General features: G+C 39.0%; 2 protein-coding genes across 2 annotated transcripts in view; both read left to right on the forward strand.

Annotated features, from left to right (window-relative positions):
• The window catches only part of LOC134570823 (carboxypeptidase O-like), a 467,541-nt gene that overhangs the window by 356,540 nt on the left and 83,057 nt on the right, over positions 1–27,944 (forward strand). The gene's annotated exons all lie outside the window — the stretch shown is intronic.
• Positions 1,102–25,876, forward strand: LOC134570824 (carboxypeptidase O-like). The gene is made up of 11 exons (XM_063428804.1): positions 1,102–1,171; positions 4,023–4,098; positions 7,845–7,969; positions 9,836–9,950; positions 12,523–12,624; positions 13,141–13,245; positions 13,508–13,618; positions 15,805–15,895; positions 17,485–17,687; positions 18,833–18,917; positions 25,600–25,876. Exons 2-11 carry the CDS (start codon positions 4,096–4,098, stop codon positions 25,869–25,871), a joined length of 1,212 nt encoding a protein of 403 aa, XP_063284874.1. The 5' UTR covers positions 1,102–1,171; positions 4,023–4,095; the 3' UTR covers positions 25,872–25,876.

Genomic DNA, 27,944 nt, shown 5'->3' on the forward strand with positions numbered 1-27,944 from the left:
ACTACACTGGCAAGTACAATTTTCTGTTGGTTAATGTATTTATATTTGACAAGCTGTTTCGTCTTCAATGTAGTTTTCTATTAATGAGAATAGTGGTAGGTGTGTTAGGATATTTTAACATTGTGTTATTAAACAGAGCAGCGGAAGTAATAAAAACAATTTATAGTGTAAAAAAATAAATCTACTCTTTGGTGTTGCAGTGTTATCACCTGATGATTTGGACACGTGCATGCATGTTTTATCGATAGAAAAATATTTCAGACATGCACATTTTCTCTAGCAGTGATGTTTGCTTCCATGCTCCAGGCATACGGCACTGTGAGAGTTACCTAATTGATATACTTTACCCGACCAAGGCCAAAAGCATGTAAGCTGATATAAAAAGAAAAGAAACACATTTTTAATTAACTTTTAGCATAACAAATAGCAAACTTTTAGTTAACTATTTGGTTGTGAAAAAGTGACAGTTCCTTTTTAATGTAGAAATCTCACTTTCCTGAAAGTAAGAGTTCCATATTCCTTCGTAAAGTACAGTAGAGGTAAGTAAAAACATGCTTGTCTCCACAGCATTTCCATAAAGTGATGTTGTCATGTTCCTTCTGCACATTTGGGTGTCTGCAGAGACATGCAACATGAGCCCGTGCATGCAATGACATTCCTTCTCTAGTGCTGTACGCGTATGCACACACGTGCACAACAAAGTGTTGGTTAAATTGATGCGCATGATGTTCTATGGGCATGGAAAAATATTTAAAAGAAATAGCAAATGTTTTTGTTAGCTATTGGATTGTGAAAAAAGGGCTGTTGTGGTACAAGAATCTTTGGTAGTTTGATAGTGAATCTACAATGTAATTTTTTTTTGTTGCCAAGGATAAATAACATCTAATGAAACAATTGCTGATCTGAGAAAATAAACCGGGAGGAGTGCTTGTGGTTTTATGATGTTGGTGTAGATAATGTAGATAGCATTATCTTTGTGGTAAAGTTCAAACATGACATACATTTATACAGAGAATACTTTGATTAACTCACACAGATCTAAGGAGATCTAGCATCGCGTTACAGAAGACAAGAACATTCAGGGATAAAGGATGAAGCTGTTATACTACGGCATCTGCCTGGTGGGAGTTTTTGTGTATGAAGCATCCTGTGTAAATGTTCAATATGATGGGTAAGTATTTGATGTACAATTATTTATCAGTAGATTTTTCACATTGAGCACCAAAGAAAGATATTTTGTTTGATATGTGCTGTCCGCACACCTACAATTGCTATTTTTATATTCCTTACAGAGAATCTGAATTTTAAGAGACAAGATAATCCATACTTGCATTTAGAGTATGAAAAGCTAAGTGAGTTATTTCTAGCACCTGACGTCATCAGCTGTTCAGCAATTGTTTAAAAGCCTTCTAGAGGAGTCAGTTAAATACATTTCCAAGAAGCGACAATCCACAGAACTTGCTAAATGCATTAATTGAATGTGTGATGTGGCTTTTAAAGGATTTGTGTAATTTAATAATTTGCACTGTGTAGCTAGCAAAATAAATAAACATGATCTAGTCTAAGTGATGCTAAAATATGCACAGGTTGATTGTAAAGACATTCTAATTATAGACCACAGATGTTGCAGGACTCAATTTTGTTGTTTTTTGTTGGATATAATTTTGACAAACGTATTGAAGATTGTGAAACTTTACAAACTCATACCACTAGTTAGAAAATTTTTAACTGTATCCAGAACCTTATGAACACACACTCTGGAACCCTGCTATACCATGTCAAAGTGTTCCATGGGAAAAATAATTGGGAAACCCTGTTCTTGGCAGCACAACAGCAGAAACCTATAGGTTGTGGAGGACCTACGAAACTACCTTTATCATGATGTTCAGCCATCCTCGAGGGTATCACTAGTTTAAGATATTTTTATGAATCGTCATTGCCTGAATTAATGCTCAGTAGGTCAGAAGTATTTTGCACTTTTATGATCTTGGTGAAATAAAAAATTAGATGATGTCTAGAGATACCTCACCATGAAGTAGGCTAGATCCGTTAGTAGTTGATGCACAAACTGCAGTACGTCTAGTACAACAAAAACATTAGGCTCACAAGTTAATTTAGCTCAGCCTTTCCTACTTATGTAGTCAATAAAATTAGTACTATTGAGCATAATAATCTCTATAACAAAAACTGAACTACCTATTAAACATTCATTTTGCATCCCTTGTTTGTGATTGAGATATTTATGTTGGTCATATTATGAGGAAAATTCCAAGAGAACCTCTTTCTAAAAGGCAAGGTTTTATTCCTAATTTTAAATTGAATGTATTCACACTATTTTACTTTTTGGTGGACTATAACAAAGGACCAATTGAGGATGAGAGAAATATGCTGTAAATGTATCTAGATTGGCAAAAAAACCCAACAACAAATAAAGAAAAAGGAAAGAATTACTTATCACATTAGTTAGACCATGCTGTGTAAGCAGCAATGCAAAGTTCAGAGTAATTATGTGATAAAAGGTGACATCTTAAGTGCTTTAAACAAAGGTAAAATATTGCACTCACATATTATGGAGCGGAATATCGGCTCCCTGGATATGGCTTGGAGTGGTATGATCCCCACTCTAGGATATGAGTGTTGCTTTGACCTCTCTGTATATGGACATATTAGAAAGAAAGGAACATTTCCAGTAGTGTAAAACTGTGAGGCTAAAATACAACAAATATGTTGAAAACGTACTCACATTTACATTTTACACATTTACTCACAATTCAGTAGGTGTAGATGGTTATTTGTCCCCACCAAGGACCAGGGTGTTCATAAATCCAGCAGCGATCAGCATGGTCCCATAAAAAGTACTTTTATTTATAAAAGCAAAAAATAAAACAATGAAATATAAAAATAGACAAGTGTAAAACAAAGTAAAATACACTAACGCGTCACCAATAATCTGATAAAGCTAGGTTATTTATGAGTTATTCACCCTTTTATGTCTTCTGTGGTCTAGTTACACTCCTTTGATTGATTGTTGAACAACTTGAGCTGTTATGCAGTGTGTATCACTCATTGATATCCTTGCTCCTCCTGAAAGGCATTTCTTTAGAGGCTGCTAATGGGCAAACAGGAAGTGATTCCTACCATTTCCTGTCCAGACACACAGATACTTGAGGAGCTAGAATAGCACTAAGGTTTGCACTCTTTATAACTGTTCCTGCAGCTCTGCTATCAAGTACATGAGGCAGACTGGGCTAATGAGGACACTGGCCAAGGTACCTAGTACTTACCCCCATCAGCCCAGTTAAGTTCCAGAACAACACTTTCTAAGTGCTGAAAAAAGGCACCCTCTACAGGACATGTACACTGATAGAGCAGTACTTGCGTTGTGTTTCAATAGACTGTAAACAAGTTGTGGCACCAAAAGGGGAACTGTCCCTTGTCTGGAACAAAACATGAAAATCACATGTAACTTATGCCAACCATTTTTTCATGAGATGCTCCATGTTTTTTTTTTGTTGTTGTTGTTGTTTTTAATAAGCAGAATACATCTTAATCCAGTTCAGATAAGACAAAGCCATGACTACCATTGCTAATAAAGAAGAAACTCAGAAACAGTATGTGTTCATTAAGCTGACTGTCAGGTACAAAGGCCAGTTTTATAACAATGATTGACAGGAAGCTAAGGTTGAAGCATCCAGTTACAGGATAAAGAGATATGGGTTTCTGCATTTAATTTGATTTTTATTACACCACAAATACTTGTATGTTAACTATGAGCATAAATAAACATAATATTAAAATCCAGGGAAGCAACAGTACTTATTTTACATCTTGCGTGGTCCACAGTCATTCGATCAACAAACAGAAATATTGCAATTTGAATTATGTCAACTAAAAAAAAAATTTATATTTCTGAATGTACGTCAGATGCCAGTTGCTCCAGTAACTGTTCGACGCCAAACTTAAGACACAGAACAAATTTGATCTTTGTTCTGAATTGTTATGTTTGTTTTTCATTATTACAGAGATCAGGTCCTAAAAATCACCCCGCAGACAGATGCTCATGCTCAATACCTGAGAGAAGTAGCTGAAAAGTGGATGGTAAGTAGTATACTATGATTTATATAATACTTAATACCAAATATAATACCAAATGTGTACCAAATATATATTTAAGCATTTGTTTTTGTTTTATGCACCACCTTCCCTGTTTTTTTTTTATTGCCTTCAATATTATAATTTATATTTGTGCTAATTTGCAAATGTTTGTTTAGTATTCTGACTTTTTACACTTAATTTATCAATGCATTTGGCATACATAATCTAATCTCTTAGTTGTTCATTTACTAACAAGCTTGTGTTGGCATTCTACTGATAAGAGAGAGATAATGGTCATATGATATATATGATGACACTGATTACCTGATAGAAAACCGGACATTCTGCTAAACTGATCTACTATTATCATAAAACATAGATTACATTGAGCATATCCTGTGTTGTTGTTTTTTTTTTTTTTTGTTAGTTTGTTTTTTGGTTTTTTTTTTTATTGTGGATGCTGTTACACAGAGGTATCACAAATAGGACATCATTAAAAGTAGTGTTTTGAAAATTTTATTTTAGATTTAATTTCTAATCCGTTCATATTCATTAAATTTTTCTAAAAATGTTAAATTTTCTCTGCCTAAATTTTGCCATTCTTCCCAGATATATTGATTTTGTAAAAGACCACCAATAATACTGGTTAGTTCTAGAAAACCAACACAACCAAAACACTGTCATCCTTTGGATGATTCATATATTTTTCGTTTCTTAATTCTCTTTGTGGATATGTTAAAATCAGGGATAACAATTCTGGTTAAGAGTTATTTTTAAGGTTACAGGAAATACATTGGATTATGGTTGGTAATGGGTATAGTTTAGGTTAATTTATTACAGGCTATGCATATATTTTTAATTAGTGCTATGGTTAATAGGTAACATGGCAATTATTGATAGAATAGTATTTACTGTCAGAGTGAAGGATTTAAAGGCAATTTCACTATTCCTGCCAGAAAAAGTTTCAGAAATCTGAAATTAACCCCTTCACCGCCAAGCTGTTTGCACAAAAAATACTTTTTTTTGTGTGTGTCCTGAAAAATAATGTTTAAATGTGTTTATTGTCTAAGCATGCATAGATAGATCATTATTTAATGGAAACACAAATTAACATTTTGGTTAGGCAGAAAAAAACAAAAAAACATTTAGCGAATAAGAAAGTTACAGATAAGGAAACAGTGTTGTAAGGAAACATTGTATGTTTTTGCAACGCCATGATGTTATCCATCCCAAATATTCCTCATTACAGCAATGTTGACTTTTTGAACATGCACACTAATATTTGAATACAGATATACACACACTGATAGATGCACCTATATGCAGATGATAAACCCACACATATGCACACAGATACAGATATCCACTACAACTGCCATAAAGACAAACACTCATATACTCAGTGCCACATAGTGACCCACGTTCTCAGGCACACACAAATACACGATGTCAGAGATATGTATGTACATTTACCGACACCAAAATACACTTTTAGACACATACACACCTATGCATGGTGAAAGACACATATACTCTCACACATAGATATCCACTGTCAGTAGCGCGCACACACACACACATTTACTCGGGTGCAGTGGTGATAGTGTGCTGTGAGAGTAGCTGCAACCATCAGACAGTCTGACAGCAAGTGCTGCTTCCCTGCTGTATTATGATGGAGCAGAGAAATTAGAGTCTGCTAAGAGATTGTCTGATGCCTGCTGTCAGTCTCTCAGTACACTCACTGCTCTCCCCTGCCAGCCATCTTCCAATTACCATCTTCTCTTGGAGTGATGGTGACTGGCATCTTTAACTACATCTTCCCAACAGGGGGAGGAAAGGTGGCTGTTCTTCTGTTCTGCCAAGGAGCTCCAGCAAGCTCCGATGATGTCCTGTCTCTACAGGGAGTGCAGAATTATTAGGCAAGTTGTATTTTTGAGGATTCATTTTATTATTGAACAACAACCATGTTCTCAATGAACCCAAAAAAATCATTAATATCAAAGCTGAATATTTTTGGAAGTAGTTTTTAGATTGTTTTTAGTTTTAGCTATTTTAGGGGGATATCTGTGTGTGCAGGTGACTATTACTGTGCATAATTATTAGGCAACTTAACAAAAAACAAATATATACCCATTTCAATTATTTATTTTTACCAGTGAAACCAATATAACATCTCAACATTCACAAATATACATTTCTGACATTCAAAAACAAAACAAAAACAAATCAGTGACCAATATAGCCACCTTTATTTGCAAGGACACTCAAAAGCCTGCCATCCATGGATTCTGTCAGTGTTTTGATCTGTTCACCGTCAACATTGCGTGCAGAAGCAACCACAGCCTCCCAGACACTGTTCAGAGAGGTGTACTGTTTTCCCTCCTTGTAAATCTCACATTTGATGATGGACCACAGGTTCTCAATGGGGTTCAGATCAGGTGAACAAGGAGGCCATGTCATTAGATTTTCTTCTTTTATACCCTTTCTTGCCAGCCACGCTGTGGAGTACTTGGACGCGTGTGATGGAGCATTGTCCTGCATGAAAATCATTTTTTCTTGAAGGATGCAGACTTCTTCCTGTACCACTGCTTGAAGAAGGTGTCTTCCAGAAACTGGCAGTAGGACTGGGAGTTGAGCTTGACTCCATCCTCAACCCGAAAAGGCCCCACAAGCTCATCTTTGATGATACCAGCCCAAACCAGTATTCCACCTCCACCTTGCTGGCGTCTGAGTCGGACTGGAGCTCTATGCCCTTTACCAATCCAGCCACGGGCCCTTCCATCTGGCCCATCAAGACTCACTCTCATTTCATCAGTCCATAAAACCTTAGAAAAATCAGTCTTGAGATATTTCTTGGCCCAGTCTTGACGTTTCAGCTTGTGTGTCTTGTTCAGTGGTGGTCGTCTTTCATACTTTCTTACCTTGGCCATGTCTCTGAGTATTGCACACCTTGTGCTTTTGGGCACTCCAGTGATGTTGCAGCTCTGAAATATGGCCAAACTGGTGGCAAGTGGCATCTTGGCAGCTGCACGCTTGACTTTTCTCAGTTCATGGGCAGTTATTTTGCGCCTTGGTTTCTCCACACGCTTCTTGCGACCCTGTTGACTATTTTGAATGAAACGCTTGATTGTTCGATGATCACGCTTCAGAAGCTTTGCAATTTTAAGAGTGCTGCATCCCTCTGCAAGATATCTCACTATTTTTGACTTTTCTGAGCCTGTCAAGTCCTTCTTTTGACCCATTTTGCCAAAGGAAAGGAATTGCCTAATAATTATGCACACCTGATATAGGGTGTTGATGTCATTAGACCACACCCCTTCTCATTACAGAGATGCACATCACCTAATATGCTTAATTGGTAGTAGGCTTTCGAGCCTATACAGCTTGGAGTAAGACAACATGCATAAAGAGGATGATGTGGTCAAAATACTAATTTGCCTAATAATTCTGCACTCCCTGTATAGTCTTCTACAGCTCTCTACCCTTGCTCTCCTCCCCTAAAATATAGCCGGTATGCAGCTCTGTATACAAAGAGCTTTGTATACAGAAAGCTTTGTCTTGCTGTATTAAGCTCCTGGAAGCTGTCAGTATCACGGCTCCTGGTACCATGGCATATAATTTGAGATTATGCAAAAGTGTGAAAATTTAAATATAAAAAGATACATTATCACTATTCTTATATTTGCTAAAATAATCAAATTCACATTATTCAGGCATGTTTTTATGTCAAATAAATTTACATTTTACAGCTTGATCTATGGCAGCCAGACATGACTGAAGATATAGCCACATTAAGGGAGATTCATGTGCGGATTCCATATTCTCACGTTGAGGAAATGAAAGAAAAACTTCTCCAGCAAGCAATTCCTTTTACGTATGTACATTATTCAAAATGGTACTGTAATGCTCGGTACATGGAGTGATCAACACTATAATTTTAAAGGGACACTATAGTCACTAAAACAAGTTTAGCTTAATAAAGCAGTTTTGGTGTATATGCCATGCCCATGCAGTCTCACTGCTCTATTCTCTGCCAATCAGTAGTTAGATATCTTTGTTTATGCAGTCCTAGTCATACCTCCCTGTATGTGACTTGCACTGCCTTCGTAACTCTTCCTGAAAAGAGTCTAATATTTATACTTCCTTTATTGCAAACTAATTTTAAATTTTTGTATCTCATGTTCTGCTAATAGCTTGCTGTATGTCATTAAAGTTCATTTTAAAGAGTAGGAGATAAAATGTTTTTTAATTAAGTTACATCTGATTGAGAGTTAAACCATTTTTTTCATGCATGCTGTGTGAGTCACAGCCAGGGGAGGTGTAGCTATGGCTACATAAACAGAAAGAAAAGAGATTTAACTCCTAAATGGCAAAGAAGTGATCAGTGAGACTTCAGAGGAATGATCTACATACCAAAACTGCTTCATTAAGCCAAAGTTGAATTGCGACTATAGTGTCCCTTTAATATGCAACTATAACTTTAAAAAGACTCTCAGTCATACTCTGGGCACAAACCTAACTTTTTTTTTTTTGTCCTCATATTCATGCTTTTTTTTTCACATTCATATCTCATTAGCTAAAAAAAAGTTTTGCACCGGCACGTCACTATAGTGTCATTTTCATTATCGTTATTGGGATTAGCCATGCCATTTTTTTTTTTTTTAATGAATGTTGTCTTTGTTAATATTTTCAGTTGGCCTATTTCCATGGACATATAAGGAGGAACTGTGAGCATAGTGAATCAGGGCATGTGAACAGTGTGTAGTAGAGTAGAAGGTGTTGGCCTATTGCTCCTTTACTCCTACATGCGGAAGAGGAACTATAGGCCTTTTCCTGAAACTATTTGCAGAGCTCTTATAACACTATAGTCACCTAAATTACTTTAGCTAAATAAAGCAGTTTTAGTGTATAGATCATTCCCCTGCAATTTCACTACTCAATTCATTGTCATTTAGTAATTAAATCACTTTGTTTCTGTTTATGCAGAAACCCCTGGCTATGATTGTCAGAGCCTGCATGTAAAGAAAACTGGTTTCACTTTCAAACAGATGTAATTTACCTCAAATAATTGTATCTCAATCTCTAAATTGAACTTTAATCACATACAGAAGGCTCTTGCAGGGTCTAGCAAGCTATTAACATAGCAGGAGATAAGAAAATCTTAATTAAAAAGAACTTGCAATAAAGAAAGCCTAAATAGGGCTCTCTTTACAGGAAGTGTTTATGGAAGGCTGTGCAAGTCACATGCTTGGAGGTGTGACTAGGGTTCATAAACAAAGGGATTTAACTCCTAAATGGCAGAGGATTGAGCAGTGAGGCTGCAGGGGCATGTTCTATACACCAAAACTGTTTCATTAAGCTAAAGTTGTTCAGGTGACTATAGTGTCCCTTTAAGTATTCACAGCTTATTCTAAGGTTATCATGGCTCTAATAATGAACTTCACAGTACATGGTGAATCTGTCCTTGAGATGAATGCTGATCCTCTTATACCAGGTGAGCCTTCATCTATATTAGCCTCTTCTACAAGTGGCAAGAGACCAGTTAGACAATATATAACCTAATATGAGGATTTTAGAAAATAAATATATTAGTGGCATGGTAGATTTAGGGATAATGTTGTGTGGTATGTAAAATGTGGCTGGATGCTTGGTTTTGTGACTGGATGGATAATATGATCAATTGATGGCAGACATAGGTATATATTATTTTCCTTCTCACTTTGGAATTTTTAATTTACAGGATCATGATTGAAGATGTACAAAAACTAATAGACAAAAGTACTGTGACTGACCGCAAAATGCAGAAAATATCATTGGAAAGCTATGACTATAAAAAGTATCATCCAATGACAGAGGTAATAAAAAAGCTATTTCTTATACGCACAGAACTGTGACCCTAACAGATTTGTATGCAACTAAAGTCCCACTAATGAGAATTAGCTAATTATACATTTGTAGGTTCGCTGCCGCAAAGAATTACTACCTTAAAATAAATTAAAAACAACAAATTAGCAGATATAACCCCAAAGAAATGCATGTAATTTGTTTTGCATGTTTTCTTTTGGGATATATGAAATCATGGCTTGCAATAGTTGCAGATCTAGTATATTCAGCTACTGCGAGCCGTCCCCTTCTTTCTGATCCCAGGCTTTCTGTGGCCGTCCAATCACAGACTTCCCAACGTAGTTCAATGAGAGGTCTTTTCAAGGCAGGTTCTCTGAGAAACTGCCTGCCTTATGAGTAAGCTCCATTGAAGTAAACTCAAGAGGCAGGCAATTGCCCAGACCACCTGTCTTACAAATATGTCTCAATGAGCTGCAGGAGGTAACAGGACCATCTGTCTGATTGACAGTCATGGGGGTGTAACAAGGTTAACTTAGAAAAGTGTTTTGGGGTCTGGAAATTTCCTTGTAAACAAATGCAATTTGGGATAGCAACCACTGGGCCCTTTATATCAGAGATGTTGAACTAAGTCCCTCCAGATTCTACTGCAATACAACTTCCATATTTCACATGCATAGGTACAAATACATTTCAATATTTTTTTTCTACACTGGACTGCTTCTACTATTCTCCAGTAGTATATTTTTGTTTATAATATTTATGTTTCAAAATATCAGTATAGTCATTCTATACAGCTGTAAATGCATGGAGGCTTAACCCCTTAAGGACCAAACTTCTGGAATAAAACGAAATCATGACATGTCACACATGTCATGTGTCCTTAAGGGGTTAAAGAAAATGTTAAAAGTGGTTATGATATTAAAAGTGGTTATGGTATGGGGGGTTTAAGATTTAAATAGAGTTAACATCACACTACAATAAAATAGGATGTTTAAGAGACAATTAAAAACTTGATAAGGGTTGTAGTTGTGGCATAAGGGCTATTTATGAATATTGGTTTTAGGGTTAGAGTGGGGTTAAATGTAGTATTTGAGTGCATGGGGTGTTTAGGTACTCTTGATTTTTAGTTAAAAAGAGTTAAACAAATGAATAAAATAATGTGTTTTTAAGGTTTAGGCTTTACGTGCTTAAATTAGTTACTAAAATAATTTTTTTAGTTTTTTTTTGGGGGGGGGTGTCAAGTTTAGATATACGAGAAAGAGATTTTTAGGACATGTGCAGTTTAAACTGTTATTTGTGAAGAACTCATTCTCTTATATCTTCTGTAGTTCAGTCACCTTCCAATGATTGATAGTTAAGTGGATTGAGCTGTTATTGTAACAGTACTTACCCGGTCCACGAGCCGGCAGGGGTCCTCTGATCGAGCAACATGCGGCTCGAGCACTCCTGCCTCGTGTGGCTCGGAAGCTCCTTGCTCTTGGCGGGCCGCGTGCGCTGAACACTCTGATCAGAAGCGCGGCCCGTACAGTATTGGGAATGCTGCTCACATTGCAAGCATGTTCTTAAAGGGAAAATGGGAGCCTAATCTTGCGGTCAGGTACCATTGGCCCACGTCATTTCGGCGCCCCCATTCACACATGTTTTCGGGCGCAGGCATGACGTGGACCAATCAAATTAAAAATAAAGGTATTTAAACTTACCAGGCCCTGGATTCTGTGCCCTATTGTGGTTCCTGTTCCCAGTACCCGTTAGTGCGTTCCTAGTGATTTGTATGGTATTCTGGTATTGACCTTTGCTTTGTTTCCTGACTCTGAGTTTCTTGTTAACCCTTGCCTGTCTTGTTTGCTATTCTGATTATTACCGTGTATCTGACTCTGGCTAGTTCTCGTTTTCGCTGTCTCTCCATTACCTTGACCTCGGCCCATATTTTGACTAGGCTTTTCTCTGTCTAACGTTAAGTCCGGGCACTATAAGGCCTGGTAAGATGTTTATATTCCCTTTGTCTGTTCCTTGCTATCCGAAACTCTGCATGTTAGGGTTATACTCCATGACAATTATACAGTGTGAATCACTCATCGCTGTCCCTGCTCCACCTACAAGGCACTTCTTGTGTGAGCGGCTGTTAGTGAGCAAATGGGAAGTGATTCCTTCCTCTTCCTGTCCAGCCTCACAGACACTGGAGAAGTTGGGACAACATTGAGGTTTGTACCCTATATGTGTGTGTGTATGTACATGTGTGTGTGTGAGTGCGTGTGTGCGGGTGTGAGTGTGTGTTTGAGAGATATGTCTGGTTGGAACAGTTTGTATAGGTAATAGGAAGGATTGTCACCACACTGCAGTAACTGTGGAGGAATGAGTATGTATGTAAAACCAACTAGAGGCCTTTTACATATAGAAACATATAGAAACATAGAATGTGACGGCAGATTAGAACCATTCGGCCCATCTAGTCTGCCCAATAACAGAATGCAATCAATAACCTTTGAACAACTAGAAGTACAGATTATGAGTCCATCATGTGACAATAAATCAGTTGGTTATCTGTTTGGAAGAGGTTGATAAACCATTATTTCTGTTTAACAGATCTATGAATGGATGGATGAGGTTAAAGAAAGACATGGTGATCTGGTAACGCACCATTATTTAGGAAGCACATATGAACATCGGCCAATCTATTATTTCAAAGTAAGTCAATAAACCATGTGTTTTAATGTGACAGTATAACTTGGCTTATGTACAGAATGTAGGAATGTAGATATTTTGTTTATTCACTGTTACAACTTGTATGGAATGGAAACAAGCACTCTTCAACTGGGTAGAATCTGCTTATGGGATTCTTCAGACCTTCACTGAGAACATTAATTGAACATTCTCCCAAGAATACAATTCTCCAATTGTAGAAATAATTGTAGCAATCTCACATAGATTGTGCATAGTACAGCCTTATGCCTGATGGATGAGCTTTTAAATATTTTATTATATATTTTATAGCAAATGTTTCCATATTTAATTATGTACAGTGTGATATAAAATAAAATATGCATGTAATATATAAAAGCCTATGATTTTTGTTACAGGTAATGTTTGCCATTTTCTAAATACAATTTAATTTCTGGAACAAAATAATTCATAGAAATCTCTCATTTGAGTCAATTAGAAACATGTATGCCATAATTTAAGAAATAATACATAATTTTGCAGATTGGATGGCCATCAGACAAGCAGAAAAAAGTTGTTGTTATTGACTGTGGAATTCATGCTCGTGAATGGATTGCTGTTGCTTTTTGCCAGTGGTTTGTAAAAGAGGTAAAATATCTGTAAACCTTTCATAAAGTGTTAGTGAAATAATATTTCTCAATTATTTTTCACTATACCGCACGCATATACATTCAAGAACTCTACCCGGGAGAGTATTATAACTCACCTTACATACTCTAATTGTGTATCTTGTGCATGCTTTACTAATGTTGCTTTCCATTTATCAGTTCATTATGAAACTGAAACTTTTTATGCATTTTTTTATGTCTTGGTAAAAGTTAAAGACCACTATGTGTTTGTTCACTTGCAGATCCTTGCTAACCACAAAAGTGACCGCATACTTCCGAATGTCCTCAGCCAAGTTGACTTCTACGTCATACCTGTCGTAAATGTTGATGGGTATATATACTCCTGGACAAATGTAAGTCAAGCATGAACATTGTTATTAAATCAGAATATATGTCAAAGTACCATCCACTAAGTCTAAATTTAGTGCACATTGTATTTTACATCAGCATAGCTGGTATGGGGTCAATGCTACTAACTGGCAAAACTAACAGATATTCTGACTAAATCTATTCAGGGTTATTCACCACACAAGGGATTTGCCAGTGAATGTGGAAACTTTGTCCAAAATACCTGTTTATCTAACATGGATATGTTGGGCTATTGTTTTAAAATACCTTATGCATTCTCCACAATTCCAGCTTTAGCACACAAAAAAAAGCCCTATGAATTTATTTTTAACAAAGGGTTACTCCGAGCACTACTTCAGTGATTAGAATGCTGCACATAGGCAGCCTTTTGCTGCCAGAGGTGAAACGTCATCTCCGGCAGTAATGTTAGAGCTTCTTTAGCCAGTTCCTTGACACTAGACTGGTGGCAGTGAACAGTGCCTGGATATGGTGGTGGCACGTTGGGGCTGGATATGCAGCATGGCTGTTGATCACTCCTGCTACATGCTGAAATGGTGGATTTCTGCAAACATGTTGCAGGCAATCAGACTCATGGTATCAAATTGGTTGGGAGAACAGAGAGGCATTTATCCACATATAGGGTTTCTGGTTACTGACAGAGATGCTTATATGGTTATAGCTCTGCGAGAGTGTTCCTTTACAGGTGTGTGCTCTACTGCATACGTCCAACATGTTGTAGTGAAGATTGCAATTCACAAAGCTTACACAAAGGTGCAAGCCATACTTGAGTGTTGAAGGAAGATTGGCAGGCATTTCTATCACAGTGTGAGGGCTAGTCAATCCTCGAGGCAGTAGCAAGAAGAAAGAGGGCCTAACACACACTGTCTATGGCAGGATGTCAGTACACTATGGAACTCCACTTTAGGCATGCTGGAAAGAATATTGGAACAGCAGAGGGTAAACCATAGTATATATTCCTACCATTGCAATGGTGTTGACTGCCCACTGGGGCATGAGGATTGGACAATCATATGACAGCTAGTATCAGTTAATATTCCATTTAGTGACAGAAACTTTGAACCACTGCAATGCCAGTTTGGAACAGGTCATTTTGTTTTACACTCAACTCATTAAAATTGTATTGATTAAATTACTCCTGCTACTGTTCCACCTTTTTTCAAATAGCTTTCACTTTAGTGGTTATGCCCTGCCTAGCTAAGTCTTGCAGTGCCTGCTAATTTTACAGATGTAGTTGGGAGAAGAAGATAGGGCACTGTTTTTTTCCACACTGAAGAACACGAAAGAACCAAAATGTTTCCACCCTGCATAAGTCAAATACTGAGCAGTAAAGCAAATGTTTCAATTTAGCTACATAAAAACAACTGCAAATAGTCTAGCAACATACAGAGCTCTGATTCTAGAACCTAATAAGTTTATATGCTGTGTATATAATTGATGCCAAATTCAATAAGGATGATTTTTTTTTGTGGATTGCTTTTTTTTTTATATGTGGTATAATTATATTTAGAAATGTTGCAATGGGAACAAACCATAGAACAATGAGTAAATGTCACATTTGCAAGTTCTTATGCTGCTAACATAAGAAGAAAAAAAACTATTTCATATTTTTCTGCTGGCCTTCTCAAAATTTACAAGAATTCAAGAGAACCCATGAGAAGGACAATATGTCACAGTTCCTGCCCCATAATGGTGCTTCCATAGGAGAGTTTTGATGTATCATTCTGGCATCCTTTCTGATATGGTCAACTCCATTCTGATTAGTGTCATTTTTGGAGCCACAACAGGTAGCATCATTTTGGCAATATTAGGTGCTGACTACAACGCCGTTCAATAGGACTTGTTTCTGGGCTGTTAAACACAACTCCACTGTCTGTTCAGTGCTTTGGCATGGGCAAATAGTGTGTGTGATTCTGATTATTGTTTATTATGTTTTCTGACTCAGCTCTGTTTTTCAATCATCATGATCTCCGTACTCCATGATATTGACCTGCTTATCGTTTCTGTGTATTTCAGTGTCCCTTGACCTCAGTTTGCCTCAATTTATTCAGTGTCTGTGTGTCCACTGTCTCCTACCTTTATATGTTCTGTGTTAGGGTAACCTCATGTTAAAATTATATTATCTATGGTCAACAACTACAACTTTTACTCTGGGTTCCTTTTACAAAAACAGGAGCGCCTGTGGAGAAAAAATCGATCACCACAAGGAAATGGAACCTGCTATGGTGTAGACCTAAACAGAAATTTTAATTCACAATGGTGTTGTAAGTATCACATTGGATTTTATTTTTCATGTGTGTCTGAAAAAACAGGGCTTGCTATCTGTGGGTTTATCAGGTAATATTACGTCTCAGCAGTAGAAAAGAACAATCTAGATAGATATGGTTGCAGCTATAATGATGTCAGGCACAGGCTTTGATTTCGAGACCTGGAGATCACAGTAACTAACAACACAGGCAGATAACAATTTATACTTTATTGCCACAGCCGAGAGTGATGTGTTGCTTTCCTTTATGCTGCTAAATGGTTAATGGAATATATGCTAGGAGGTCTATGGAATAGTCATTCTGCTCCGTCAAACCGGCATATGTAAATTAAATGAAAACTATAAGTATTAAAAAATAAAGTAAATGTGGGATCCATTGGACCCACATTGTATGCCGGTAGTATGGCTTCCACAGTTCCTTAATTTCCATAAGCATTATACGTTTAAATATACTAGGGACAGAGAATACCTAGAGTCCTCTTGCCCTACAAAACTAATAGAACCAGGAGTCACAAAGCATCAAAGTTTATTTAACCCCTAGCCGCTGTAACCACCAAATGAAAGTTTACCAAGCCCCCTATTCTATGAATTAGTGATGGGTATTTGTGTGTGTGTATATATATATATACATTAAAATCAATACAATACATGCCATCCACTCATTTGGCTGAAGTGCACCACATTGAGTGAAATTTAAGTGACAAACTTCATACACTCCTCCACTGGCTTCAATTTCACTGTGATTTGTAGACTTGTAAAATATGGAGAATATGGTATTTATTTTATCAGTCTTTTTTTGTCTCTGTTGGTTTTTGCCTTTAGGCTTTTCTTTTTTTTTTTTTTGCATTTTATATTATGTTTTTTTTTTTTAATTTGCCTGTATTTTAATGAAAGAAAAAAAAAGTAAATGGAAAATTGTCAATCAAGTATTCAATAGGCGAGATAAGTATAAAATAATTTTTACAATTTGTTATGTCCCTCTAAATATTTATTAGAGTTGGGTATAGGTAGGGCTTTATTTATGGGGTGGCTAGGGTTTTGGGGTTGAGTAAGGAGATTTAGAATATGCTGTTTATCTTACAGGATTAAAGGATCAGATGATCAGTTCATTTATAAGGCTCCACTCCCCCAGTGAAATCTTTTGAAGTTTCTATGGGGCAATTTTTGACGTGACTTTCCCACAAAGCCAAATGTCTTCACATTGGGCTCTTGTAAAACAAGCTATTAAGCTGTGATTCTTACTTGAAAAAAGTTCACATTGATTAATATCTGTCCACGATTGTCCATGTGCCATACTGACATTATTAAAAGTAGTTCAGCAATGTTTTAGATCTTTTTTTGGATGTGGGGGCAAAAGTAACATCCCCAGGATGCAATCTGAATGTACCTTTCCTGTTATTATTATTGTTATTATTATTATTATTGTTCATGCATTTTTGTATGTCCATTTGCAACAGCAAATGTTAACTTTACACTTATTTATTTGACCATTCTCAAAGTGCTATGAAAATATGGATGCATACATGTATAGATGCACTTTATCATAAATCTGAGTTTCTAATGTTAGTTTTGTAATTTTCTTCTCAGCTGTTGGTGCTTCTAGAAATTGCTCTAGCCTTACTTACTGTGGTCCAGAAGCAGCTTCAGAACTTGAAACAAAGGCACTGGTTTCTCTTGTTGAACGACATAGACCTAACATTTTAAGTTATCTCACCATTCATTCTTATGGACAATATATCCTACTTCCTTTTGGCTACAAAAAAAATGAATCTGAAAACCATAAAGAATTGGTATGTATTTTAAAGGCTGACTATAATGATGCCTGGTATTAAAGTTTCAAACCGGAGAACACTTAAAGCATTTTATTGTTGTTGTAACAATGCAATGTTTGTGGGCCCAGGACATACTTGAAAATGAGATAAATCTCAATGTATCCTTCCTGGTAAAATATTTTATAAATAAATAAATAAATAAATATCTGTTAACAATAGGATTTTAAAGGGACTCTCAATGCATCATAACAGCAAAGTGCACAGTAGTGGTTATGGTGCTAGGAGTACCCAAGCACCATATGGTTATAGTTTGACTTCTTTCCTAGAGTCCACCGGACACCACTCCACCTTCTCTCAGCAGGACGGGAGAGCTGGAATCTGCTAGCCTGAGCGCTCCTTTGCTGTTAGCTCATTGGCCTAGAGTCTCAGTCGATCACTTTTACCCAATGAGCTGAGCCATCCAATGCCATATTGTACTGATTGCGGTGCTTGGAATGTTCCCTTAAGTTTTGTACAGGGCTTAAAATTTTAAGTAATACATTATTATTCAGGCCTTAAAATGTACTCGCCACGGCAGGTCTAGATTGTCTATGACACATTCACCATTCACATTTCTATACACCAGAGCTACATTTTTATTTGCCAATGGCTAACACTTATAACACTTATTTTTACCTCATATAAAATCCATTCAAGCTATTTTTTAAAAGAAGAAGCTTTTTCAGAGGCACTATTTTAAAATTTATACTGCTCTGCTTACCTTATTTACCCTCATTACGTCAGTGAAATCTTGCACGTCTATTTCTACACTGTAAACACCAATTGCTCATGATTTAAATGAAAATGTATCTGCCATTAGAGTACCATATTCCAGTTTCTATATATGTCAAATGCATTTAAACTTTTGCCGAAGACTCTAGATAAACTAAAGTAATCTAGCTAAATTAAATAAGAAAGCAAGCATTTTCAAGAATTTATTAATGCAATAATTAAAATCATTAAACAATACATTTAATCATGTAGATCAACTTTCAGTAACTATCTATAGTATCTATCTAACCAAGTCATATATAGGAATTGTGTCTTGACCACAGTATGCTTATAATAAACAAAAATAATTCGACCAGTTTTCAAATACAACTTTTTTTTTTTTATCTTCATAGACAGAGGTTGCAGAAAAGGCTGCAGCAAAATTAAAGGAAAAACATGGCAAAGTATACACTGTGGGCTCATCATCTGTTGTGTTGTGTAAGTAGAACATAACAAATATGAATAAGTTTGAATAAAATACCTCAGTATACAAATATATTGTGAGAAAAACATACAGAAAATTAAAGGAACACTATAGGGTCAGGAACACAGACATGTATTCTTGACCCTATAGTATTAAAACCACTATATAGCCCCCATGGCACTCCCTTGCCCCCACCCCCAAATATAGGGAAATCTTACTTTTATTCAAGTCTTTTGGTGCTGGCTCATCCCTTGATCTGCCTCCTTGGTTGACATCATCAGAAGTGATGAATCAGCCAATCACAATGCTGAGATTGCCAAGGTGACAGACCTCAATGCAACTCAGTGAGGAAAGTTTTGGTGTCTCCATGCAGAGGGTGAGCCACTATGACCCCCATATTAATAAAATGGAGGTTAAATCCTCCCTCATGCCCCCAGTGGTCCCCCCGTTCCCCCATGGTGGGGAACACACATACCTAAAATGGTGGGGACATAGTGCCCATGAGTGGCGGGTGGGGACCCTAATAAATTAAAGAGGGGACCTAATGTCCCCCCTGGACCCCACCAATGAGCAGCAGGTGGGTACCCTAAATAAATAATGGGGGGACCTAATGTCCCCCCAGGTCCCCACCCTTGATCGGCGGGCGGGGACCACAAATAATAAAGTGACTAGGGGTCCCCAAGCCCCTAGTCACTCCCCCTCAATAAAAATACCTTACCTACCCCCCTCACCCTAATAATAGTGAAGGGGCAATAAACTAATCTGTATAATAAAATGTCATACTTACCATTAGGTCCCGCCGTGGGTCAGTGGTCGGGGCACGGGGGGGGGGAGGGCACTATATCCCCCCATTTAGGTATTTGTGTTGCCCAGTCACTAGTAGTTTTAAATGTTTAGGCGTCATGCCCCTACTCGCCGCATGCCATGAGTAGGGGCCTGCGGGAGGATTTAAAGGATCACTATAGTGTCAGGAAAAAAAACTCGTTTTTCCTGACACTATAGCAGGCTTCCTCAAACTCTGGCCCTCCAGATGTTGCTGAACTACAACTCCCATGATTCTATGAATTAAATAGATAGGATGAGATTCATGGGAGTTGTAGTTCAGCAACATTTGGAGGGCCGGAGTATGGGGAAGCCTGCACTATAGCATCCTTAGGTCTCCCCCACCCTCAGGGTCCCCCTCCCTTGGCACTGAAGGGGTTAATACCCCTTCAGCTACTTACCTTTATACAGCACCGTGCTCCCTCAGCGTTGGTGATCTCTCCTCCCCCGCCGTCAGCTCCCGAGTGGAGCGGAATGCGCATGCATGGCAAGAGCCGCGTGCACATTCAAACAGTCCATAGGAAAGCATTTCTCAATGATTTCCTATGGACGTTCTGCACGCTGGATGTGAATTTTGCATCCAGCATCGCAGATGCACCTCTAGCAGCTGTCAGGAAGACAGCCACTAGAGGTTGGATTAACCCTGCAATGTAACCATACATCTGAAGGGTTAAAACCTGGGGGACGTGGCATCCAGACCACTTCATTATGCTGAAGTGGTCTGGGTGACTATAGTGTCCCTTTAATCTCTCTTTTATCAATATGGGGGTCATGGTGACCCATACTGATTTATATTTAGTTTTATGACAGCGAGCAGCCACTGGCTGCTCACTGTCATTTAAAAGTGAATATAAATGTATCTTATATGGAAGTGTTAGAGCTGCGGTAAAAGTGCGTGTAGAAAGTAGTTATTTAGATCTAAGTAGCTACTTTTTCATATTGCAATATTGTTATAGTTTTTACTATAACTTTTGGTTACACGTACTCTTACCGTAGCTCTCTATTACTTCTATATAAAATACAGATTTTTATATTCACTTTTAAATGACAGCGAGCAGCCACTGGCGACCAGTCCCTACTACATTGGGGGGACCTAGCACCGGTAGTAGCATGCGGCAGGATTTAACCTGTGCCGGGTCCCCCCTTATTGCACTATTGACTAGGGAGCAATAGGTGCCCAGTGACTAGTAGTTTTAAATTTGTTTAGGGGACATGCCCCTACTAACAGTGTACCGCGAGTAGGGGCATGCAGGAGGATTTAACCTCCCTTTTTAGCAATATGGGGGTCATAGTAACCCTCATAGGTTTTTATACAGGTGAGGGTAGAAATAGTTATTTATTTATTACAAGGAGGGAGCTGGTAGCGCATGCACTGCTATTTTTTTACGCATGCGCAGTGCTGTTTTCAGACAAAAACAAATTCCTTTTTAATGAATTTCATTCTAAAATTAATGTTTTGCGGATGAAATTCGGGTTTGACTAATTCAATTTTAGTTTTGTACGAAATCATTTGTACGAAATGAAAATGTCACTGGTGCACATGTCTACTAAATTTGCAGTGTTAAAACCCGGGCTAGAATGTAAATAGGTAACTGAGATGGGTCTGTTGTTGCAGACATTTTAAGAAAGATATGATAAACTCAAAAAAAGAAGAGGAGGGAAGAGAGACCTTTTTGTAAACAGCTCTAGTCATACCTCCCTGTATGTGACTTACACAGCCTTCCTAAGCACTACCTGTAAAGAGAGATCTAATGTTTAAACTTCCATTATTGCACATTCTGTTTAATTTCAAAGGTCTTATTTCTTGCTCTGATACTAGCCTTCTGGACCCTGCAGGAGCCCCCTGTGTGTGATTAAGGGGCATTAACCTTAGCATGAGAATATAATTTTACCTCTTTGGTAAGATCACACCTTGAATATGCTGTGCAATGTTGGCCACTGGTTCCAAAGAAGGATATTATGGCACTAGAAAAAGTGCAGAAGCAGGCTACAAAATTGATAAAAGGAGTGGAGCATTTTAGTTATGAAGAAAGGTTAACAAATTTAGATCTCTTTAGTTTAGAAAAATGGTGTCTCAGAGGGGATATGCCAGCATTATATTTGGCAACACAAACCATTGTCTGGAAATCTGTTCATAACTAGGACCAGTGGTGTATCCTGGTTTTGTGCTGCCCTAGGCAGGACAAAACTCAGGCGCCCCCCCTCCCCCCGCGCCACCCCCACCCAACCTTTCCCCCCTCCCCGCATTCTAAATACACACACATTCACTGACAGATACGCATACACTAGCTAACAGAAACACACACTCGCTAACAGAAACACACACTAACAGACACACTCACACTCAGTAACAGACAAACACACTCACTAACAGACACACACTAACAGACACACACTCACTCACTAGCAGACACAAACTAGCAGACACACACACTCACTAACATACACACACACTCACAGGCAAACACACACTAACAGACACACACACTAACAGACACACACACTAACAGACACACACACTAACAGACACACACAGTCACACACTAACAGACACACACAGTCACACACTAACAGACACACACACACTAACAGACACACACACACACACACACTAACAGACACACTCACACTCAGTAACAGACAAACACACTCACTAACAGACACACACTAGCAGACACACACACTCACTAACATACACACACACACACACACACTCACAGGCAAACACACACTAACAGACACACACACTAACAGACACACACAGTCACACACTAACAGACACACACACACTAACAGACACACACAGTCACACACTAACAGACACACACACACTAACAGACACACACACACTAACAGACACACACACACACACACACACTAACAGACAAAAACACTAACAGACACACATACTGACACACACAGACTAACAGACACAGACACACACTCACCCACCCACATTAACAAATTTTTTTAAATTTATTTTTAACACATTTTTTATTTATTTATTTTTAACACATTTTTTTTACATTTATTTTTAACACATTTTTTTAAAATTTATTTTGAACACATTTTTTTTTTATTTAACACCTCCCCCAGCCTCCTTACCTTTGGGAATGCTGGGATGGGGGGGTGTCTCTTCCTCCCTGGTGGTCCAGTGGCTGCTGGGCGATCGGGCGGCACTGCCTGGCCAGGGCCGTCTTTAACGCGGGGCAAACGGGGCAGCTGCCCCGGGCCCAGTTGCACCTGGGGGGCCCAGAGCAGCTGCCCCGTGGGCCCCGCGATTTGCGCAGCCCCCCTTGGACCCGGCGGTGCGGCTGAACAGAGCCGCACCGGCCCGCACGCTGAGGAGGCTCCCCGGGTGGCTCATGCACTAAGGGCCACCCGGGCCCGGTCTGGCACTGTGACGCTTAAACAGTGCGACCGGGCCCCTTCCTGTACCGGCTGGGACTTCCTCCCGACGGAGAACACAGCCGCGCGGGAGGAGAATGGCAGGGAGGGGAGTTCCAGAAGAAAACTCCCATCTGCCTCAGCCTGCCACTGGACCCCAGGGAAACCACCCTCCAGGAAAAGGTAAGAACCTGGAGGGTGGCTAAATGTATGCTTGTGTGTAAGTATGTTTGTGTGTGTCAGTATGTCTGTCTGTGTATGTAAGTATGTGTGTGTGTATATGTCAGTAGACCTGTGTGTGTCAGTATGTCTGTCTATGTGTATGTCAGTATGCCTGTGTGTCAATACTTCTGTCAGTGTATGTGTCTGTGTGTGTCAGTGTATGTGTCTGTGTGTGTCAGTATATCTGTCAGCGTATGTGTTTGTCTGTGTGTCAGTATATCTGTCAGTGTATGTGTTTGTCTGTGTGTCAGTATATCTGTCAGTGTATGTGTGTGTGTATGTATGTCTGTGTGTGTCAATACGTCTGTCAGTGTATGTGTCTGTGTGTCAGTATATCTGTCAGTGTATGTGTCTGTGTGTGTATGTATGTCTGTGTGTGTGTCAATACGTCTGTCAGTGTATGTGTCTGTGTGTGTCTGTGTCTGTGTGTGTATGTATGTCTGTGTGTGTGTGTGTGTGTGTGTCAATAAATCTGTCAGTGTATGTGCCTGTGTGTGTATGTATGTATGTCTGTGTGTCAGTATGTCTGCCAGTATATATTTGTGTGTCAGTGTATGTGTGTGTCAGTATGTATCTGTGAATGTTTTAATGTCTGTCTGTGTGTATGTGCCAGTACGTCTGCCTATGTGTATGTCAGTATGCCTGTGTGTGTGTCAGTATGCCTGTGTGTGTGTCAGTATGCCTGTGTGTGTGTGTCAATACGTCTGTGTGTGTGTGTCAGTATGTCTGCCAGTATATATGTGTGTGTCAGTGTGTATCTGTGAATGTTTTAATGTCTGTCTGTGTCTGTATGTGCCAGTACGTCTGTCAGTGTGATTGCACATTGGGCGTAATTGGGGGGAGGGATAGGAGGGGCAGGGCCCAGGGGGCCCAAGAAAATGCATTGCCCAGGGTCCTAATCATATTAAAGACGGCCCTGTGCCTGGCGGGCGGGCGGCCGGCCGGCCGGCGAGGGAGCACTTCCCCTGAGCTGTCTGCTCAGCTCCCTCGCGCGCCTCAGAGTGAGGCTGGGAGCCGGAATATGACGTCATATTCCGGCTCCGCCTCCCAGCCTCACTCTGCGGCTGGCGAGGGAGCTGAGCAGAGAGCTAAGGGGAAGTGCTCCCTCGCCGGCCGCCCGCCCGCCCGCCAGGCAGTGCCGCCCGATCGCCCAGCAGCCCGCCGGCATGTCTGTTAGCCGCAAGGCTAACAAGACATTTGCCTTGGACATTTGGGGGCGTTTTTTTTTGCCGCCCCCTGGAAAATGCCGCCCAAGGCAAATGCCCTGTTTGCCTCGCGGCTAATACGCCCCTGACTAGGACTATACATAGGACAGAAGGTCATGCATTTAGACTGGAAGAAAGAAGATTTAGTCTAAGGCATGTGGAATTCTCTGACTGAAGAGGTTTTATTAAAGTCCATACAGATGTTTAACCCCTTAAGGACACATGACATGTGTGACATGTCATGATTCCCTTTTATTCCAGAAGTTTGGTCCTTAAGGGGTTAAACATCAATTGGATAAAAAATTGCAAAAATGTGATATACACACATATAATTTTTTAATTCGTGGGGTAATAACTTCTTGATCCAAGAAGGTATCTGACTGCCGTTCTGGGGTTAAGAATGCATTTTTCCTAGTTTGTTACATAATTGGATGCGCTTCAGACTGGGTTTTTTGCATTGATTTGGATCAACCGCAAAAACAAATGTGAGAAAGGCTGAACTTGATGAACGTATGTCTCTTTTCAGCTATGTGACTAGGTAACTATTTTTCTATGTAAGGTTCCGTTCACAGAGGAGATTAAAACAGTCACCATCTGATTCAACATGAAACCATTTTTTTCATTGAGGCTGTGTGAGTCACAGACAGGGGAGTGATTTGGCAGAGAACTGAGCAGTGAGACTGCAGTGGCATGATGTATACACCAAAACTGTTTAATTCGGCTGAAGTTGCTTTGGTGCCTATAGTGTCCCTTTCGGTAAAGCAACAAATATACTTCTCTCACATCAACTCCCAAAAGTATACTTCAGAAAAATGATGCTTTAATAAAATGATCTTGGAATAAACTGATATATTCCCAAAACAAAATTATGAAAGTTCTTTTTAAAGTTATTTTGGGGCATACTTTTCTTTTTTTTTTAACAATTCAGGCAAGTATCCAATTTTAAGACAAGATTGTCTCCAAATAGATAGAGTCAGCCTATTAAGAGTTATACCTGCCAGATTTCAAAAAGCAAAAGCAACAGTCCTGAATATTTAGTTTTGTTTTTTTTCACTTGCAGATGATAATTCTGGGTCCTCAGCGGACTGGGCTGCTGACCTTAAAATAAAATTGGCCTATACCTTTGAACTAAGAGATAATGGAACGTATGGCTTCCAGCTACCAGAAAACCAGATTGAGCAAACATGTGAAGAGAACATTATAGCTGTGATGTCCATGTTGGAATATATCAATGAAAAATACCTTGAAAGTAATGCAGTGATTCTCTCTTCATTTTGGTTAAATACACTCCTTTCATGTGCTGTGTGCATGTATTATACACTAATCCATTAACTGTATTGTGCTATCATAGATATCTTAATAGGATTTGATTCTAGATTTGTCCAGATTCATAATAAAATTTCTAATGAAAATCAGCAGCAATTTGCAAGTTTTTGACTGTCCTTTTAGCACACATGGTCAACCAAGTTAGAGTTATGTGGTTGGTTCTCAAGTATTTATTTTGCTGCCAAAATCCATGATTGTCTACATATGTTCTTTACATGTTTGTGAAGAAGTTGAGTATATAGTTCTACTATATTTCTACTTTGAAAGTGGTGAAAGTGACAATGCACATTGTGCCTGTATCATGATTCCTTCTTCAGCAAGTGAAAGCTATAGTAGGGACATATAATGTCTATAGGTATATAAGCTCAGGGCCGTTTGAAGAAATTTGGGGGCCCCAAGCAAAATGGAAATGGACATGATAGCTTTGATTGAGCTATTTCAATCAAACATATAACAACATTTTAACTTTTTAAACATTTTAACAGGTCACGTTACGTTTTAACATAGGACCCTTATTTGATAGCAGCTTCACAAGTCTTGCATCCATTGAACTTGTGAGTTTTTGGACAGTTTCTGCTTGAATTTGTTTGCAAGATGTCAGAATAGCCTCCCAGAGCTGCTGTTTGGATGTAAACTGCCTCCCACCCTCATAGATCTTTTGCTTGAGGATGCTCCAAAGGTTCTCAATAGGATTGAGGTCAGGGGAGGATGGAGGCCACACCATGACTTTCTCTCCTTTTATCCCAATAGCAGCCATTGATGCAGAGGTATTCTTTGCAGCATGAGATGGTGCATTGTCATGCATGAAGATTATTTTATTACGGAAAGCATAGTTCTTCTGTACCAGGGAAGAAAGTGGTCAGTCAGAAACTCCACATACTTTGCAGAGGTCATCGTTACACCTTCGGGGACCCTAAAGGGGCCAACCAGCTCTCTTCCCCTGATTCCAGCCCAAAACATTGCTGACCACCACCACCTTGCTGACGTCGCAGCCTTGTTGGAACAGGGTGGCCGTCCACCAACCGTCCACTACTCCATCCATCTGGACCATCCAGGGTTGCACGGCACTCATCAGTGAACAGGATTGTTTGAAAATAAGTCTTCATGTATTTTTCTGCCCAATGCAGCCGTTTCTGCTTGTAAACATTGGTTAGTGGTGGCCGAATAGAAGGTTTATGCACAGTTGCAAGACTATGGAGGACTCTACACATTGATGTCCGTGGGACTCCAGAGGCACCACCAGCTTCAAATATCTGTTTGCTGCTATGTAATGGTATTTTAGCAGCTGCTCTCTTGATCCGATGCATGAATCTGGCAGAAATCTTCCTCAATGTGCCTTTATCTGCACAAACCCGTGCTCTGAATCCGCCACAAATCTCTTAATAGTGCAATGATCACGCTTAAGTTTTCGTGAAATATCTAATGTTTTCATACCTCGTCCAAGGCATTGAACTATTTCACTCTTTTCGTCAGCAGAGAGATCCTTTTTCTTCCCCATATTGCATGAAAATGGTGCTCTGTTTAATAATGTGGAACACCCTCCTTTAGTAATTTTTCCTTAAATTGGACTCACCTGGCAATCTAATTATCACAGGTGTCCAAGATTGTTTTCAGTGATCAAAAGAGCCCTGAGACACAATGCCATCCATGAGTTAAACTGAAAAACAAAATATTTAATCTTTGTGACACTTAAATAGAATTTGCATAATAATTTGGAACAGGGTGTAATGAGGCCGAAAGATGGCTGAAACGATCATCGAGTGTTGCTGTATCTCTCGTGCCGGCATTTCGGTTCTGGTCTGCCCTTATGAGTGGGATCAGCCTGATATGCCTTGTAACTGGTTCTCTCTGTAATGGCACAAGTGAGCAAAAACCATTTTGAGACCTTGGCAGGGATTTACCAAAAAGCAAGTTACTGAGTTCCTCTAAGCTTTTGTCTGTTCTCATATTCTTTGTATATGTATACAATATCTGTGTGACAGAACCATCCGTCTGTCTAGTGCTTTGGTGGATTCGGCTATTTTGTACCATCCGTCTAAATGACTGATTCGTTATGTTATGAAGCATGTTTTACCGTTC

Source organism: Pelobates fuscus, chromosome 8 (genome assembly GCF_036172605.1).
Source record: "Pelobates fuscus isolate aPelFus1 chromosome 8, aPelFus1.pri, whole genome shotgun sequence".
In the NCBI taxonomy this organism is placed as follows: domain Eukaryota; kingdom Metazoa; phylum Chordata; class Amphibia; order Anura; family Pelobatidae; genus Pelobates; species Pelobates fuscus.

Coding starts and splice junctions, on each gene's coding strand:
- LOC134570824 (XM_063428804.1), top strand. Junction 7,970..9,835: donor CAGCAAGCAATTCCTTTTAC/GTATGTACATTA, acceptor TTTAATTTACAG/GATCATGATTGAAGATGTAC. Junction 13,619..15,804: donor ATATATACTCCTGGACAAAT/GTAAGTCAAGCA, acceptor TTACAAAAACAG/GAGCGCCTGTGGAGAAAAAA.